This window comes from Bombina bombina, chromosome 2, assembly GCF_027579735.1.
Source record: "Bombina bombina isolate aBomBom1 chromosome 2, aBomBom1.pri, whole genome shotgun sequence".
Taxonomy (NCBI): domain Eukaryota; kingdom Metazoa; phylum Chordata; class Amphibia; order Anura; family Bombinatoridae; genus Bombina; species Bombina bombina.
The window spans coordinates 165,545,837-165,561,117 of NC_069500.1; the positions used below are offsets into that span (position 1 = coordinate 165,545,837).

General features: G+C 37.2%; 1 protein-coding gene across 1 annotated transcript in view; it reads left to right on the forward strand.

The window, feature by feature from the left end:
- The window catches only part of CWC27 (CWC27 spliceosome associated cyclophilin), a 484,083-nt gene that overhangs the window by 41,955 nt on the left and 426,847 nt on the right, over positions 1 to 15,281 (forward strand). Inside the window, exons 7-9 of the mRNA XM_053701329.1 lie at positions 4,203 to 4,272; positions 6,714 to 6,793; positions 7,043 to 7,082. Coding sequence (XP_053557304.1) covers positions 4,203 to 4,272; positions 6,714 to 6,793; positions 7,043 to 7,082 — 190 coding nt within the window. The remainder of the gene's footprint in view (positions 1 to 4,202; positions 4,273 to 6,713; positions 6,794 to 7,042; positions 7,083 to 15,281) is intronic.

Genomic DNA, 15,281 nt, shown 5'->3' on the forward strand with positions numbered 1-15,281 from the left:
AGATCCATAGCTGAAAATAACTTTGTTTATAAGGGCAGGAAATACAATTCCTGAACATTTTTTTAATGAACCTTCATGTTTACAATTCATCATGTTCAGTATCTATCTACTTTCACCTGGTTTGAACCCTCATAATCAGTGCATCTCTGCACATATCCATTTTTATATCTTTAAAGGGACAGTCTACACCAGAATTTTTATTGTTTTAAAAGATAGATAATCCCTTTATTACTCATTTCCCAGTTTTGCATAACTAACACAGTTATATTAATATACTTTTAACCTCTGTGATTATCTTGTATCTAAGCCTCTGCAAACTGCCCCTTTTTCAGTTCTTTTGACAGACTTGCAGTCTAGCCAATCAGTGCCTGCTCCCAGATAACTTCTCGTGCATGACCACAGTATTATCTATATGAAATACGTGAACTAACACCCTCTAGTGGTGAAAAACTGTTAAAATGCAATCTGAAAGAGGTGGGCTTCAAGGTCTCAGAAATTAGCATATGAATCTCCTAGGTTAAGCTTTCAACTAAGAATACCAAGAGAACAAAGCAAAATTGGTTATAAAAGTAAATTGGAAAATTGTTTAAAATTACATGCTCTATCTGAATCATGAAAGTTTATTTTGACCTAGACGGTCCCTTTAAGCTGTAATTCCTCATGTGCCCATTTGCTTCTTTCTCAGAGGAGAACTATTTGGAAGTATAGCAGTGTGATAGCATCCTTAAAGGCAGCCTAGCCTTCTACACTATGCATCTTTAACCGGAGAAATAGTAATTCCTAGAAATAAGCTTTAGGAAGTTCATTTGTGAGCTACATCTGAATGCTTCCAGGCTCAGCATTTGTAATGCACTTAAATGTGCTTTCCAAAAGTCTAGTACAGTTATTTGGTGGCACTTTATAAAATAAACGTAGTGACCTAATTCAATTATACTTTTTTGACCAGGAGGTTTAATAATTAAAGGTAGATGGAACTCAAAATTAAACATTCATGGTTCAGATATGGCATACAATAAACACTTTCCAATTTACTTTTATAAAAGTTTAATTTTGACTTTAGTGTCCCAATTAAATTTACAACATATGTTCTTTTTTTTCCTACCAGAAAATGCATTTATAATTTCCTTCATAAATATTTTTGATGCAAACGAAGGCACTAAATGCAGTGACTTTTGTTAAAGGGACAATAAAGTCAAAATTAAACTTTCACGATTCAGATATGCAGAGTATGCAATTTTAAGCAATTTTCCAATTTACTCCTATTTTCTTCCTTCTCTTGGAATCTTTATTTGAATAGCAGGAATGCAAGCTTAGAGGGTCATTAAAACCCACACTTTTTCTTTCATGATTTAAAAAGAGCATGTCATTTTAAACAATTTTCTCATTTATTTCTATTATCCAATTTCCTTCATTCTCTTGATATCCTTTGCTCACCCATGTGCATTACTATTTCTTCAACAAAGGATATATAAAGAATAAAGCAAATTAGATAATTGAAGTAAATTGGAATATTGTTTAAAATTGTATTCTCTACCTGAAGCATGACATTTTTTTGGGGGTTTAGTGTCCCTTTAAGAGCCCGAATCTGAGTTGCACTTGCTTATTGGTGGCTAAAGGTACCCACCAATCAGCAAGCACTGACCAGGGTTCTGAACAAAAAATGGGCCAGCTCTTAAGCTTACATTCCTACTTTTTCAAACAAAGATACCTAGAGAATGAAGAAAATTTGATTGCTTGAGGAGTAAATTAGAAAGTTGCTTAAAATTGCATGCTCTATCTGAATCATGGAAGAAAACAATTGGGTTTTACTATCCTTTTAAAGAAAAATATAAAATAAGTCACTTGTTCACTTGACTGTATCTAACAGAGTCCAAGTGAAAGAGCAAGCCCATATTTGTGTCAGGAGCACAAGTTGACCTCGTGTATTGACCAAAATACTACCAAATGGTAATAAATGTATTAATACCAAGGATGTAGTTATAGTCAAGAACATTTGAGATTTGGCAATATTAGAAAGCCTAATCACTTTACGGTATAGTTTTGATTTAAATGCAAGGCTTCAGCAGGATTGGAATATAGTTACAGCTGACATGCTAAATGCTTCTTGAACGTGTGGAAGTAATCGTCAGTGTTTGAGAGAGAACCTATGGATATCCTTTTGGGCAATGCAGTTGACATGTAGACCAGTACAACACCCCCTTGATATTTGAATAGTAGGTTTCCTGAGAAACTTCTACTTGCTCTATTACTGATGCAATTGAGTTTCTCCTTGAAGTTTTCATCATGGGCTTACAGGCCAAGGGGGCTTATAATGATTTTAAATTCAGTATCAGACAAGAGAGAAACAACAAAGAGAGAGGGCTGCACTACTTGGATCAAATATACCTTAATAGCTTCTTTTATGCAGCAATATCATCTGCATGTCATCTGTCTTAGTTACCTTGTTTCCATCAAAAATAAATGTACCCCTGAAATATAAAAGCACAAAAAGATTGGCTTGTCTATAAGGGATATTCAAAAACAGGTTTATTGGAGAGTAAAAACATAAATCAGTATCCAAGTTAAAGACACAACATAAGCATGTTCTGTCTTAGCGTTTCGGCAGCCCTCTGCTTTACTCATAGACATGCATATTGGCGGATATACGTGTCCTTAAATAGCCATTTCATTTAAAACTTAATTGCATTAAACTGTGAGATTAGACATAACATTCACTAATTCATTATGACTAAAGTGGATACCCCATTTAAAGCACATTTAAACACCCACAATATATGCTGACACTTAATACTTTAAACCTCTACAAAATGAATTATCATTTAAAGGGACACTGAACCCAAATTTTTTTATTCAGATAAAGCATGCAATTTTAAGCAACTTTCTAATTTACTCCTATTATCAATTTTTCTTTGTTCTCTTGCTATCTTTATTTGAAAAAGAAGGCATCTAAGTTTTTCTTTTTGGTTCAGACTCTGGACAGCACATTTTTATTGGTGGATAAATTTATCCACCAATCAGCAAGAACAACACAGGTTGTTCACCAAAAATGAGCTGGCATCTAAACTTACATTCTTGCATTTTAAATAAAGATACCAAGAGACTTAAGAAAATTGAATAATAGGAGTAAATTAGAAAATACTTAACATTTCATGCTCTATCTGAATCACAAATGGGTTCAGTGTCCTTTAAAACCGAGGCTCAGATGTGTCAATCCATTAAGAAGTAAGTGAAAGGGGGTTAAACAGTAGTGGAAAAAATGGGTGAGGAAGAGAAGGGGGGAAGGGGGACTTCTGGTCACATATTTTATACTTATAAAATGAATACATTGTTCCATCAAGTACAGGATAATTAATAAACAGGAGGAGGAGTTCAATGTATACATAGTGATAACATAACCATGTGGGTAACATACTGTATATCCACCTTGCAAATAATAACATCAATTTATAGCTTTATGTCAACATTCACTATGTGTACCAGGGAGCCTGATTGAAGGAGTAGGGTCCTAATCCATAGCTTAATAAACTCCTATTAGAAGGAGGACATACAAGTTGGAAAAGCAAACCTCCAAAGGGCAGATAATTAGTGAAACCAAAAGTTGATGATGTCACCATCTATATTATAACCGTAAACCGTTAGAATTACTGGTTCTTTTTTAATTGAGCATCTTAGAATTTTGTAATCATCAATGACATTGAGTTTATCTAAATTATATTTGATTAATATTCTGTTTATGCTTACCTAAAACGCTTGTAAAGATATTGTGGGCTTGTTTTTATTCCTAAATTGTATCTTGCTGGTGGTGTATTTTCTGGAAGAGTGTTATTTTTTCTTTAATTAACTCTAACTTGACACTGTACATTGGGCTCCATTTATGAAGCTACAGGAGCAGCTTCAGAGCCCTTTCAGTGCAACCACAAGTTAAGAAGCCCTAACCTCTTCATCATTTAAAAGTGGTGGATAAAAATGACCCCAGGCTGATCTGACCGGGGTGATTTACAGCCCCTGCTCCTAAATGATTAATTGCAATCACAAAGTCCCCTCCACAGCCTATTAAATGGGGCCCATTGTGTTGATAAGCCTGTTTTTATGTTCTTTCTATTTTCATGAGTGTAGTCCCTTGGAATATTAGTTTAGATATGATATAAGTTTTGCATAATGTTTATTGAGTGATAAGTATGTTTCAATATTCTTTTCAACAGGAACTTTAATTTACTTTCATTTGGAGAAGAAGCTGAAGAGGAGGAGGAAGAAGTTAATAAAGTCAGTGAGGTACGGTTTTATTTTTGGTTTCAGAACCCATTCTACATTACTAAACAATTGTCTAAGGTCACTAATATCGCTGGGAGAGGGAGAGGTTATGTGAAATGAACCTGCAAACCTTTCAACTTGTTCATCTTGGCTAATTCTAGCTTACATTGATAACTGAATAATCCACTCCACTTGGTGCATGGTAAAGCTCCACCCGACCAGTTTTCAAGTTTAGTTTGCATTAAATTTGAGACCATTTGAACCTGCCCCTCATATCCATTATGGACAGATCTAAGGTTGCCCCAACACAGAAACAACCTATGTACACGTTTTCACTTTTTGTTATTTACATACAACTGTACTGGACTTTACAATTATCCATGCTGATATGCAGTGAAGAGGCAGAGCTGTGGTTCCTTTTCCCCCCAACTGGCGCCATTATTTGGGACATTATTATTTGGGACTATTCTACATGCATGTATACATCACAAGCTTCCACTTTGCACATTGATGTCATTGGTTCTTACATTTCTCCAACTCTATTTTCTTTACTCTCCAAAAAAGTATAGAACAATGAGATTTTTTTTTCTGCAGACTGTGTATGGCATTAATTTTGGGGAGATATGGATCAGCCACAGCATCCTAGTATCATATGACCTGCTGATGCTGAATACAATAAGTCTAGTAAAAATAGAAAGTAAACCTGCTTAATCTTCCTTTTGAATTTATTGTGCAATTAAGCTATGAATTAATCTCATATCTTGGTTCTCTGTGACTAATGCGCACCAGTTATTTCTGATAAGTGCTTAGGTTAGGTATGTATTGGTTTACGCTAACTTCATTGGAGTTGCGCTGGCCATTCATGTGTTGCATTTGTTGAACTTCTTATGGCTTCCATCCACTGAGCCGAATCCCATGCCCCATAAGTCTTCTTGGATCTAATGCACCTCTTCTGGCAAAACAGAAACTCAAATGGCTTTTTTTCTGTGTGTTTATCCAGATTCACTGAAACAAACCCCTGATGCCCAAAATTCCAGAGCTTCTAAATTTTTATGGCAAGCTTCATTTTTTAGTTCTATTTTCTTTACTTACTGTTGAGGCAGAGGCAGAGTTCTATGTGTTAATTTTTAGCCCGAGCCTAGACCTGATCGAGCTGTTTGTGCACTTTGCAAAATTGAGGTCTCTGTGTATTAGAACTATTTTGTAATAATCAGCCTGTTAATCCTTTTGTTGATTTGCAAATTAGGAAACCTGAGGCTTGCGGGGAAGTTATGGATTCTAATTCACATTCTTCTAGTCTAGAATGCTAGTCTAGAATGCTAGTCTCTTCTAAAACAGTAATAGATCCGCTATAATTGCTTCCAGTATTTAATAATGGATTTGATTTCTCATCTAAATTTTCAGTATCAGAAATTGTGGAGCCTGCTTGCTGAGTGGTCTTTATTACAATAAATTTCAAATAATGGAAACAGCACACCTGTGTCTTCTTTAGTGGAGCACGGAGTAACAGACTTGCCAAGTCTCTGCAGCATCCACAAATTTAAAAAAACTCCAGATACCAGGTTCATTAAAAGACCTTTATTTTCTCATTCTGGGTCCCAATGTTACTACGTTTCAAGCCTGCACTAGGCTCTTAGTCATGTACATGAAATCTGTGGTCTTTATTACAACCACACATTCCAGTACCAGTTGTCCTAGCTTCAGGCCTGGAAGGAATCAACAACTTCAGCTTGCTACACAGTCTCTTTATGGTTCCTTACACAGTCTTTTTAATGGCAGTTACATTTGCTAAAATGGATTTAGGGCTACAAGTACACTGGAAGAAGTTTTTAAGTATTTTAACAGTGGAGTTGAGAACCACATTTTGTCTTGGTAACAAAGAAAGTAGGAAGCTTGTTTACAGACTGAATGTTGTCAGGAAAAGACAAAGCTCATTAGGAAGACAAATTTGCTAGGGCTGTTCATCATCTCTTATAGGCTTTGTCAATAACTTTCTTCAGCTAAAGCTGCCATACCTTAGTGAATTGTCCAGTAAATCTCAGAAGCATATCAACCAAAAGGAGTTATTTTTCTAGCGTGGCTCAAAGCTTGTTTAACTAGAGTTTCAATTCAAAATATTCTATTTTCTTTTATATTTTCCAATTTCACTGGAGAGTAATAGCCAGGGACACTGAAGTTATCTGTGGAAACTAATTACTAGATTCATTAGTAGGGCTTAGTAGATATTCACTAGAGCTTGTAAAGAGTAACATTTGAAGTTAAAAGGTGAGGAAATGGTCTTTCCTGTCCATTCCATCAATTGGAATTCAGGAATAAGAGCTAAGATATAGTAATTCTGGTGTTTTTGGTGTTTATTTCTAGTTTTGTGGAAAACATGTTTTGTTGATTTATGCTTTTGATAAGCTGTGCATATTTTTTTATTTATTAAAAAGAACCTCCAAATGTATTCTCTTGCATTACAGACTTTAAAAGGAAAAAGTAAAAGCAGCCATGATCTTTTGAAGGATGATCCTCGGTTGAGTTCGGTTCCTGCTGTAGAGAGGTGAGACCAAATAGCAAAGAAAAATTATTTCTCCTTCATTTGGTGTTGCATATATTATATTTTACCCCATTCTATTCTTAACATCTTTACATAGCTACTTATAGACATTGGTGGTATCTTCTGAAACCTTTACAGTTTGTGCTCATATAAAACCAGTTAAATAGAAACAACTTATTATAGGTAAAGTAAAACTTATAATGTTCTAAAGCTTGCTTGTTTACCATTTTCTATTTTATTTTTTAACCACAGTTCAACAGAGTCCAAGCCTCTTAATAGTGACACAGATAATGTAAGTAGAATGCATGTTCAGTACTTTCTTTTCTCTTTCGTTATTACAGTGGAACAGTGGCTATTAGAAGCTCTCTAAAATGCAGTAATCTAAAAGAAAAAATCTAAATCTAAAATGGAAAAGTACAATTTTATTTATGTGTAGTTTTTTTGGAGACATGTAGAGCACACTTGCTTCCTGTTTCTTTTAGATGATCACGTAAACTATTGCACGTTTGCCAAATTATTCTTAGCAAGGACTTTTATAAAGTGTACACATACTATTACACTGTGCCTTGTAAAACCTAGTCAAAGGGTTAATCTGCTGTAATAAAATTCTGTTTTTAATAGATGTTTCATTTAATTGGACAGTCTACTTGAAATTGTTATTTTTTAAAAAGATAGATAATCCATTTATTACCCTATTCCCTAGTTTTGCACAGCCAACACTGTTATATCAATACACTTTTTACCTCACTGATTACTTCCAGACTGCCTCCTTATCTCAGTTCTTTTGACTGATATGCTTTTTAGCCAATAAGTGCTGATTTATAAATAACTCCACAGGAGTGAGCACAATGTTATCTATATGGCACACATGAACTAGTGGTGTCTAACTGTAAAAAACTGTCAAAATGCCCTGAGATAAGAGGCTATTTTCAATGGCTTATAAATTAGCAAGCAAGTCTATCTAGGTTTAGCTTTCAACAAAGAATACCAAGGGAACAAAGCAACTTTGATGATAACATTAAATTGGAAAGTTGTTTAAAATCGCATGCTCTATCTCAATCATGAAAGATACATTTTGACTTGGCTGTCCCTTTAAGCTTTATAGGGGTAAAAAAGCACATAGATAAACCCATGCACCGGATGCTCTGCCTAAGCATGACAATGCTAATGATTGTTCTTAACATGCTGAAATTGCTTCTGATTGAGTCACTGCCCATATCTTGCTCAGGAGTGGCAATGTCCCCTTTAGCTTCGGTTAAACACTTTTAAGTTTCTCTATCTTAGGTTTATTTTCAGTAGATAGCTTTTTCTGGACCTTGGCTAGTATCGTCAGTGTGTTTGTCCAGTGATTACAATCTTAAAAGGATGTTACACAGTTTTTTTCATTTTTGTAATAAAAAAACACTAAGCAGTGGGTTATACTTAAAGGGATAGTAAAGTCCAAATTAAACTTTCATGATTCAGATAGGGCTTGCAATTTTAAACCACTTTCTAATTTATATTTATCATCAAATTTGCTTTGTTCTCTTATTATTCTTAGTTGAACGCTAAACCTAGGTAGGCTCATATGCTAATTTCTAAGCCCTTAAAGGCCACCTCTGCATTTGACAGTTTTTTTTCATAAATAGAAAGAGTCCACAGCTGCATTCATTACTTTTGGGAATTCATAACCTGGCTACCAGGAGGAGGCAAAGACACTCCAGCCAAAGGCTTAAATACCTCTCCCACTTCCCTTATACCCCAGTCATTCTTTGTCTTTCGTCCCAGGAGGTTGGCAGAGAAGTGTCAGAAGTTTCGATAGTCTCTTATGGAGGGTGGTACTCTTTGGCATGGGACTGGAGTTTTAAGTAATCCTGTCAGCCTCTCAGTGGAAGCATGGACGAAAGTTAGAGTCCGGAGATGCAGGGAGAGTCTTTCTGCGAACCCATCCCGACTCATATTAACAGCTCCACAAGCAGTCAGCGTTGACGAGTTTCGCTGCCTGCTTCTCTCAAGTCCATGGCAGAGGCAAGGCTACTATTTGTCACACTTGAAGGGGCGTTTTCCTGTTCCATGGCGTAGATTCTGGTAAGATCGTTTCATTTTACTTTTGTTATGATTGTATGGTATTACAAATGTTTTCCCGAGAGGCTCTCACCTTGCGGGATTAACTATAATCAGGGTCTCAGTGAGGATCCTTTTGTATCTTGGTATCAAGGGTTAATATCTCCTGAGGGGAGTTATTGAACAGGTTTTTTTTAATCATGTTTGTTATGTGATTCGACCTGCGTATGTGTAGTGTTACTTAGGCTCATGGCTTGTGGAACATAACGGCCTTTGGAAGTGACGCGGCCTTTACGGTTGAGCAAGCTTTTTCTGGACTGCATGGTGTACCTGTTGACCGGGCGTGGTCACGTTTTTGGCTCTCCATTTCCGCATTCCTGACCGTGTGGCGACGGAAGAATTCTTGTCCACCGGTGTCTGGTTCATAGGAGGTGGTGAGTGCCCTAGCCATTGTGGGTGTCAGGTGCCGTTTACATTTTCATATGCAGTCCTTTTTTTTTTTTTTTTTGTATTCAGTATCCCTGTTATGAAGGATTCTGATATTGTGGAGACGGATGTCTCTGCGTCAGATTCTGTTTCTGTTGAATACGAATTGGCCTGGGTGATTCATGCCCTGCAGTTATGTTACGAATGCCGGTTTACAGCATTTCCTCGGGATCAGGGAATCAAGGGGCCGCTGAGCCGTCTCCCTCTGGGGGTCAGGTTCCCCGAGTGGCGAATTCCCTACCACCAACTCTTACTACGCATGCAGGTAACCCACATTTTACTTATCCTTCTCTGGAAGATGACTTGTTCCCTCCAGAGCTGATGGCACATTTTCACATGTCCATAATAATGGCTCTGTGTCTTCCGTTATAGACTGGTGCGCCTTCGTGTCCTACTGAGGCACATTTTGGCGTTGTTGGAGGATCCCATCCTTATAGAATATGGGGATGCGCAGTCTTCACCTTCGAAAGGCTTGCAGGCTTAGGTATAGCAGGATGAAGTAATCTTCTTATATCCTTGTTTATTGAATATCCTTTCCAGTTCTGAGCTGGAAGAACAGGATCCCGGTCTGCGGGTGTGTCTGTTCTTCTTGGGGGATAACCTACGGGTTGCCTTATCTTTTATTTTAATCCAGTTAGGATGTTTTTTTTTTTTTTTTTTGGTGGGCTCATATTTTTATTTTTTTTAAAGTTTTTTATTGAGGTTCGTAAACATACAAGTAAAAAGAAACAAACAAAAAAAAAAAAAACATACTGGAGTTGGTAAGACTGAATACAGTGTTCCTTACTTATAGTCTAGTACAATTGTGAACTAAGAGATGATATAATATACACGTACCATAGTTAAAGTCTAGTACAAATAAAACTAGATGAATAGCAGTCAGAAATATAACATTCACAAATATCAGAAACCTCATTTTCTTTTTGTAAGCAAACCTCCTGTTTAGGACTAGTTTGGCCACTCTTGGACCCCTGATCCCTTATAAGATGAAGTAACAGAAGGTAGAAGATATAAGACCACTTTTGGGCCTTTATAGAACTAAGCTTAAAAATATATATTAACTTCAGATATAATGTACATAGCAAACACAAAAAAAAAAAAAAAAATGGTTCTTACAAAGAGAACTAGAAAATGGTATTACATATACGTACCATAAGTATAGTCTAGTACAAATAAAACTAGATTTATAGCAATCAGAAATATGACAAACACTAATACCAGAAACCTCATTTTCTTTTTATAAGTAAACCTTCTGTTTAGGACTAGTTAGGCCACTCTTGGACCCCTGAGCACTGGTAGGAGTAAGTAACAGACGGTAAAATATATAAGACCCCTTTTGGACCTTTATGAATCTAAGCAATGTGGGGGCTTGGTGTGGGGCATATATTCAATATAACAAGAGTAATTAAAATATTACAAAGCTACCTATGTGGTTTATACTAGCAAATTAGATACGTATATATAGGTTTACACTGATACTATATAGGGCTATTATCAAACCCTCGTGTCATGAAGTACCTATATGTGATGAGGAGGGGGATATATATAACTGTCGCAATTAAGCGCAGATAATTATAGTATTGGGACTTGTAGGAAAATGGGACCAATACCAGGCTATAATTTAACTCTAACTAAGATATAAGAAAGGACATATTACACTTAATGATGAGTGTAACCGCTGATATATAATTGGCAAGCCCTGCAGTCTCATCATATTAGAAATATATGTACTTAAATAACTGATCAAGGCTCTTTTAGTGCAAGACTCTTAAACTGTTCCATCAAATATAAAGATATATAGACTCAGCCTATTTAAACAATGTAAACACTCACCCTGAGTACTTTGTGGGCTCTAGCTCAAATAAAATATAACATATATGAAATATACAAATTTGACGTTTCACAAAGTGTCCCAAGAAACAACAAGCAGAAAACTGACATACATATATAGGCCAAAATACATATATGCAGAGGGGGCATAGCAGACAGGGGACTGAAAATTATCATCGGCATTGTCCTAAAGGGGAAGTTCACCAACTTGTTGTAAAGTTATTTGTTAAAGGGTCTGAAACAAACATCGAAGCCACAGATTGATGTGATGCGACACCAAAGCTCTGCAGCATCTGTCTCTTAGTGAGTAGTTCAGCCGATCCCAACAGTATCGTAAGCACTGAGGCCACAAAATATCCCTGAGCTAGGACAGAGGAGAGATGTAGCGTGACATAGCCCTCTAAAAGCAACCCCGTTTGGCAAGATGCTGCCCCGAAACACAGTCAACACAGTCTCCTTAATTCCCCCTGACTTCCAGCTCTGGTTCTGCTGTGTCACTGCGTTCTGTGAACGCAGCATCATGTCCGGACTAGAACACTGTTGCAAACAATCCACCTTCCCCGCCGCGAGCGGCCGCCCCGCCACGGGTATCAGTGCCTCTTCACTTGTCAGGGGGAGCAGGGTCCAGGGTTCCTCTGCCTTATGGTGCTCAATAGGCCGACAAGCTTTACAAGCGATATTTGACTCTTGGCCACTGTATTCACCTGGAGAGGCATCCTGCGGTAATAAGCATATCTCATTCGGCACTACCCTCCAATATATCCCGTGACTAACAGGGCCCTGGTGTGATAACGGGTCATGCCGGGTTATAGTAACCAACTCTTGGCTAGTGAGTGTTTCCTCAGATTCCACAGAAGAAGCTGGCTCAATTATAGATGGTACAATAAGACTTGTTTATGTCTCAAACAGTAGGCTTTCGTTAGATCAGTCTCTTTTACGGCAATGATCTCTGTCCCAAATGTGCGCAGGACTTTTGAGATTTCCTCCTCCACGTAAGAGAAACAGGCACTTAATAGCACAATAATACTGCAGCTTAATTGGTCATCCATAGTGGAGTCTAGTCGGTATATTCCAGTCTTCTAGGAATGTTATTCAGTTCAGCATATATAGCTGCGTTGCCTCACACTTCAGGAATATGGAGGGGTGGGAGAAGATTCAGGCTGTTAGGAGGCCTCTGCTGCGTATCTCCTCGTTAGTGGTCTGCCAGGCTGATGATATGAATACTTGGTGTCAAAATAAGTTGCTCGAGTATTTGCCTTCACTAATACCATAAAAGTAAACTTGGAATAGTGCTTAAAGAAGCAATAAACAGCAGATCTATTTGCTTCAGTGTTCAGCCGTTTCAGAAAAGGCAGCCATCATGGTCGGTGGTTAGACATGCCCCCCGGGCTCATATTTTTGCTTTTCATCTGGAATATTTTCTGGAATCGATGCTCTCGATTTATTTTGATCGCTCAGTTTACTTCTATGCAAGTTGTTTGGTGTGAGGACATGTTAGTCTTATGTTTGTCTGCTGTTTATCCCCCATCTCTGGGGGTGACTATCTGTGTCCTTGACAGTATCGGCCCTTAGTTTCAGGCTGGTCCTTATTGGGTTCGGATCCTTCTGTTCTTGTGGCATATTTCAGACAAGTGGCGCCTGTTCTGCCTTGCTGGTCCGCTTGGGGCACCAAGTGTTTCACATTATTATTGGTGTTAGTCCTTGTTTGTAACAAGTTCAGCTAAGAATTTTGAGAGGACCTGAGGGTCTGCGAGACATGAAGGATTGGTTCAGTCTTTGTTAGCCTCTCTAGCTGGTCGACTGGAACTCGGTGAAGTTCCACTATGACACACTCTGTTCCGTTTTTTTGTCTGTATTTTGAGTGTTTCCTTCCACGTGTGGGTTGGAAGCTTGGAGGACTCAGGGCCTCCTTGCCGCTGTTTTCTGGCGGTCTTGCTTTGTTAGGGGCTCCTTTTTAAGGGTCTTCCTTCGGGTCAGCTTTCTGGACTTTGTCCGTTCTCCGCTGTTTGGTGGCCTTATGGGGGTAGCAAGGTATTCTTGTGGTTGGAGAAATAATCATCTGTTGATTATACTCTCTGTAAGGAGGGCTGTGTGGCTTTTCCTACTCTAGAGAGTTTGTCGTTTTCCCTATCAGGGACGTTGGGCTGTGTTGTCTCCTTCCTCAAACTTCGCTTAGGGTTTTTTTTTCTCCCAAGGTAGGGATGCTCTGCATTCTTTTTTCTTGGGCGTGGGCTTCTAGTTACGTACTCTGAGGCAATATGGAGACCAGTGTTAATTTAGTTGACTAAAACTAGACTAAAAGGACAATAAAACTAAAGAAATTATCATGACTAAAACTAAAATGGCATTTTAGTCAACAGACTATGACTAAAACTAAATCAAAATGACATTTTAGTCAAAAGACTGACTAAAACGAAATCAAAATATGCTGTCAAAATTAACTCTTTATGCAAGGTGTTATAATCAACCCATATCTAAGTACTGCTTTTTTGTAAAATAAAAAAGCAAGGCTATCTTCTTATATACCACAGCAGTTAAATCTGTATTGCATGTTTGAACCAATACCATAAATAAAAACAGGTTAATAAACCTTTACTCCAGGAGTATATAATGATTTTGGAAGTTCTAGTGCAGTGTTAATTCGGTTGCCGAAAATGTTTCCAATCTGTGAACAATCAATTTGTTCTTCCTATAGAAATAAGAATAACCAACGAGTATGGGTTTAAGTTATGTTGTGCCTGTGCTAGCTGCACAAACTTTTTGTTGTGTTAAGTTACTTGATACTTGTTTTAATTATTAACAGAGAACTGTTAAAGTTTTTATATTGGGTAATATGTGAAATGGCATTACAGCCAATACAGTTTACTGTCTGTTTTTTTATATTTTAAAATTGCACTTCTGTTTGTTTATGAAACTTGGTTTTATTTCATTTTTAGTTTAATAAAGACGTTTTATATCACAACGGCTAAATCTGTGTCTGTATTGCATGTTTAAACCTTAATACCATAAATAATAACAGGTTATTAGATGTTTACTCAAGGAGTATATAATGAGTTTTGAAATTATAGAGAAATGCTTAAGTAATGCATTACACTTTAACTAAACACATTAGATTTTAGTCGACTAAAATCTACTGGAGATTTAGTCGACTAAAACTAGACTAAAACTAAAACAATTCAGATGACTAAAATACGACTAAAACTAAAATGGCATTTTAATCAAAAGACTAAAACTAAGACTAAATTGAAATTTTCCGTCAAAATTAACACTAATGGAGACTAGCCTTTGTTCTACTCACTCTTCGGGTGACTTGTCCTCGATGTTCACCCTTGATCTTTAGAGTCTTGGCGCGTCACTGTCGTGCCCTGGCTCCTTTTTGGAGTATTGGACTTCCGCAAGGGGTGTTCTCTTCCTTTTGGGTTGGGATCTACGAGTGAGTCTTGTCCTGTTCTCCGGGGTAGTCCGGTTATTCCCCTGTGAGGTCTGCTTCTCCAGATGGGGTAGTGGTGTTCCCTGGGGTGTTGTTTGTTTTAAACAATTCTGGGGCTCGGACCTTTAGTTTTTTTTTGTTTTTTTTTAATCAGCTTTATTGAAAAGATAATAAAGGTAGAGTTACAGGGTGTGGAGACGCAGCTCCGTGTTGATACATATAAAGTAAAGCACAGCATGTTAGATATGAAGCTAATTCAGTTTTAATTAACTTAACATTGAACTGGACTGGGACAACGCACACTTAACCTTATAATTTGATTCTCGACAAAACTTATAAAGGAGGTTATGCACAAGAGTTCATTCCTTTCATTTATTTATATTACTGTTTGACTAAAGGGAGATTCCATCCCACAGGTAAGTCCGGTTCTTCACAGGACTGAAAGTAAATACAGGACCCGTCTAGCTATCTTTGAGGTATGTTTCCCATAATGATAAGATTTCGGAGTACACCTCCATTCTGTCCGTTTTTAAATAATACAGTTCTTCAAGATGGATTAGTTCAGATACTCTTTGTACCCACATTTCTATAGTAGGTGGTTCTTTTGATCTCCAGTTTTTGGCTATCAAAAATGTTATGCTATTTGACATTATGAAAAGTAGTTTGAGGGAGGGTTTATGTTTTAACTTGGGGGGCTTGTTT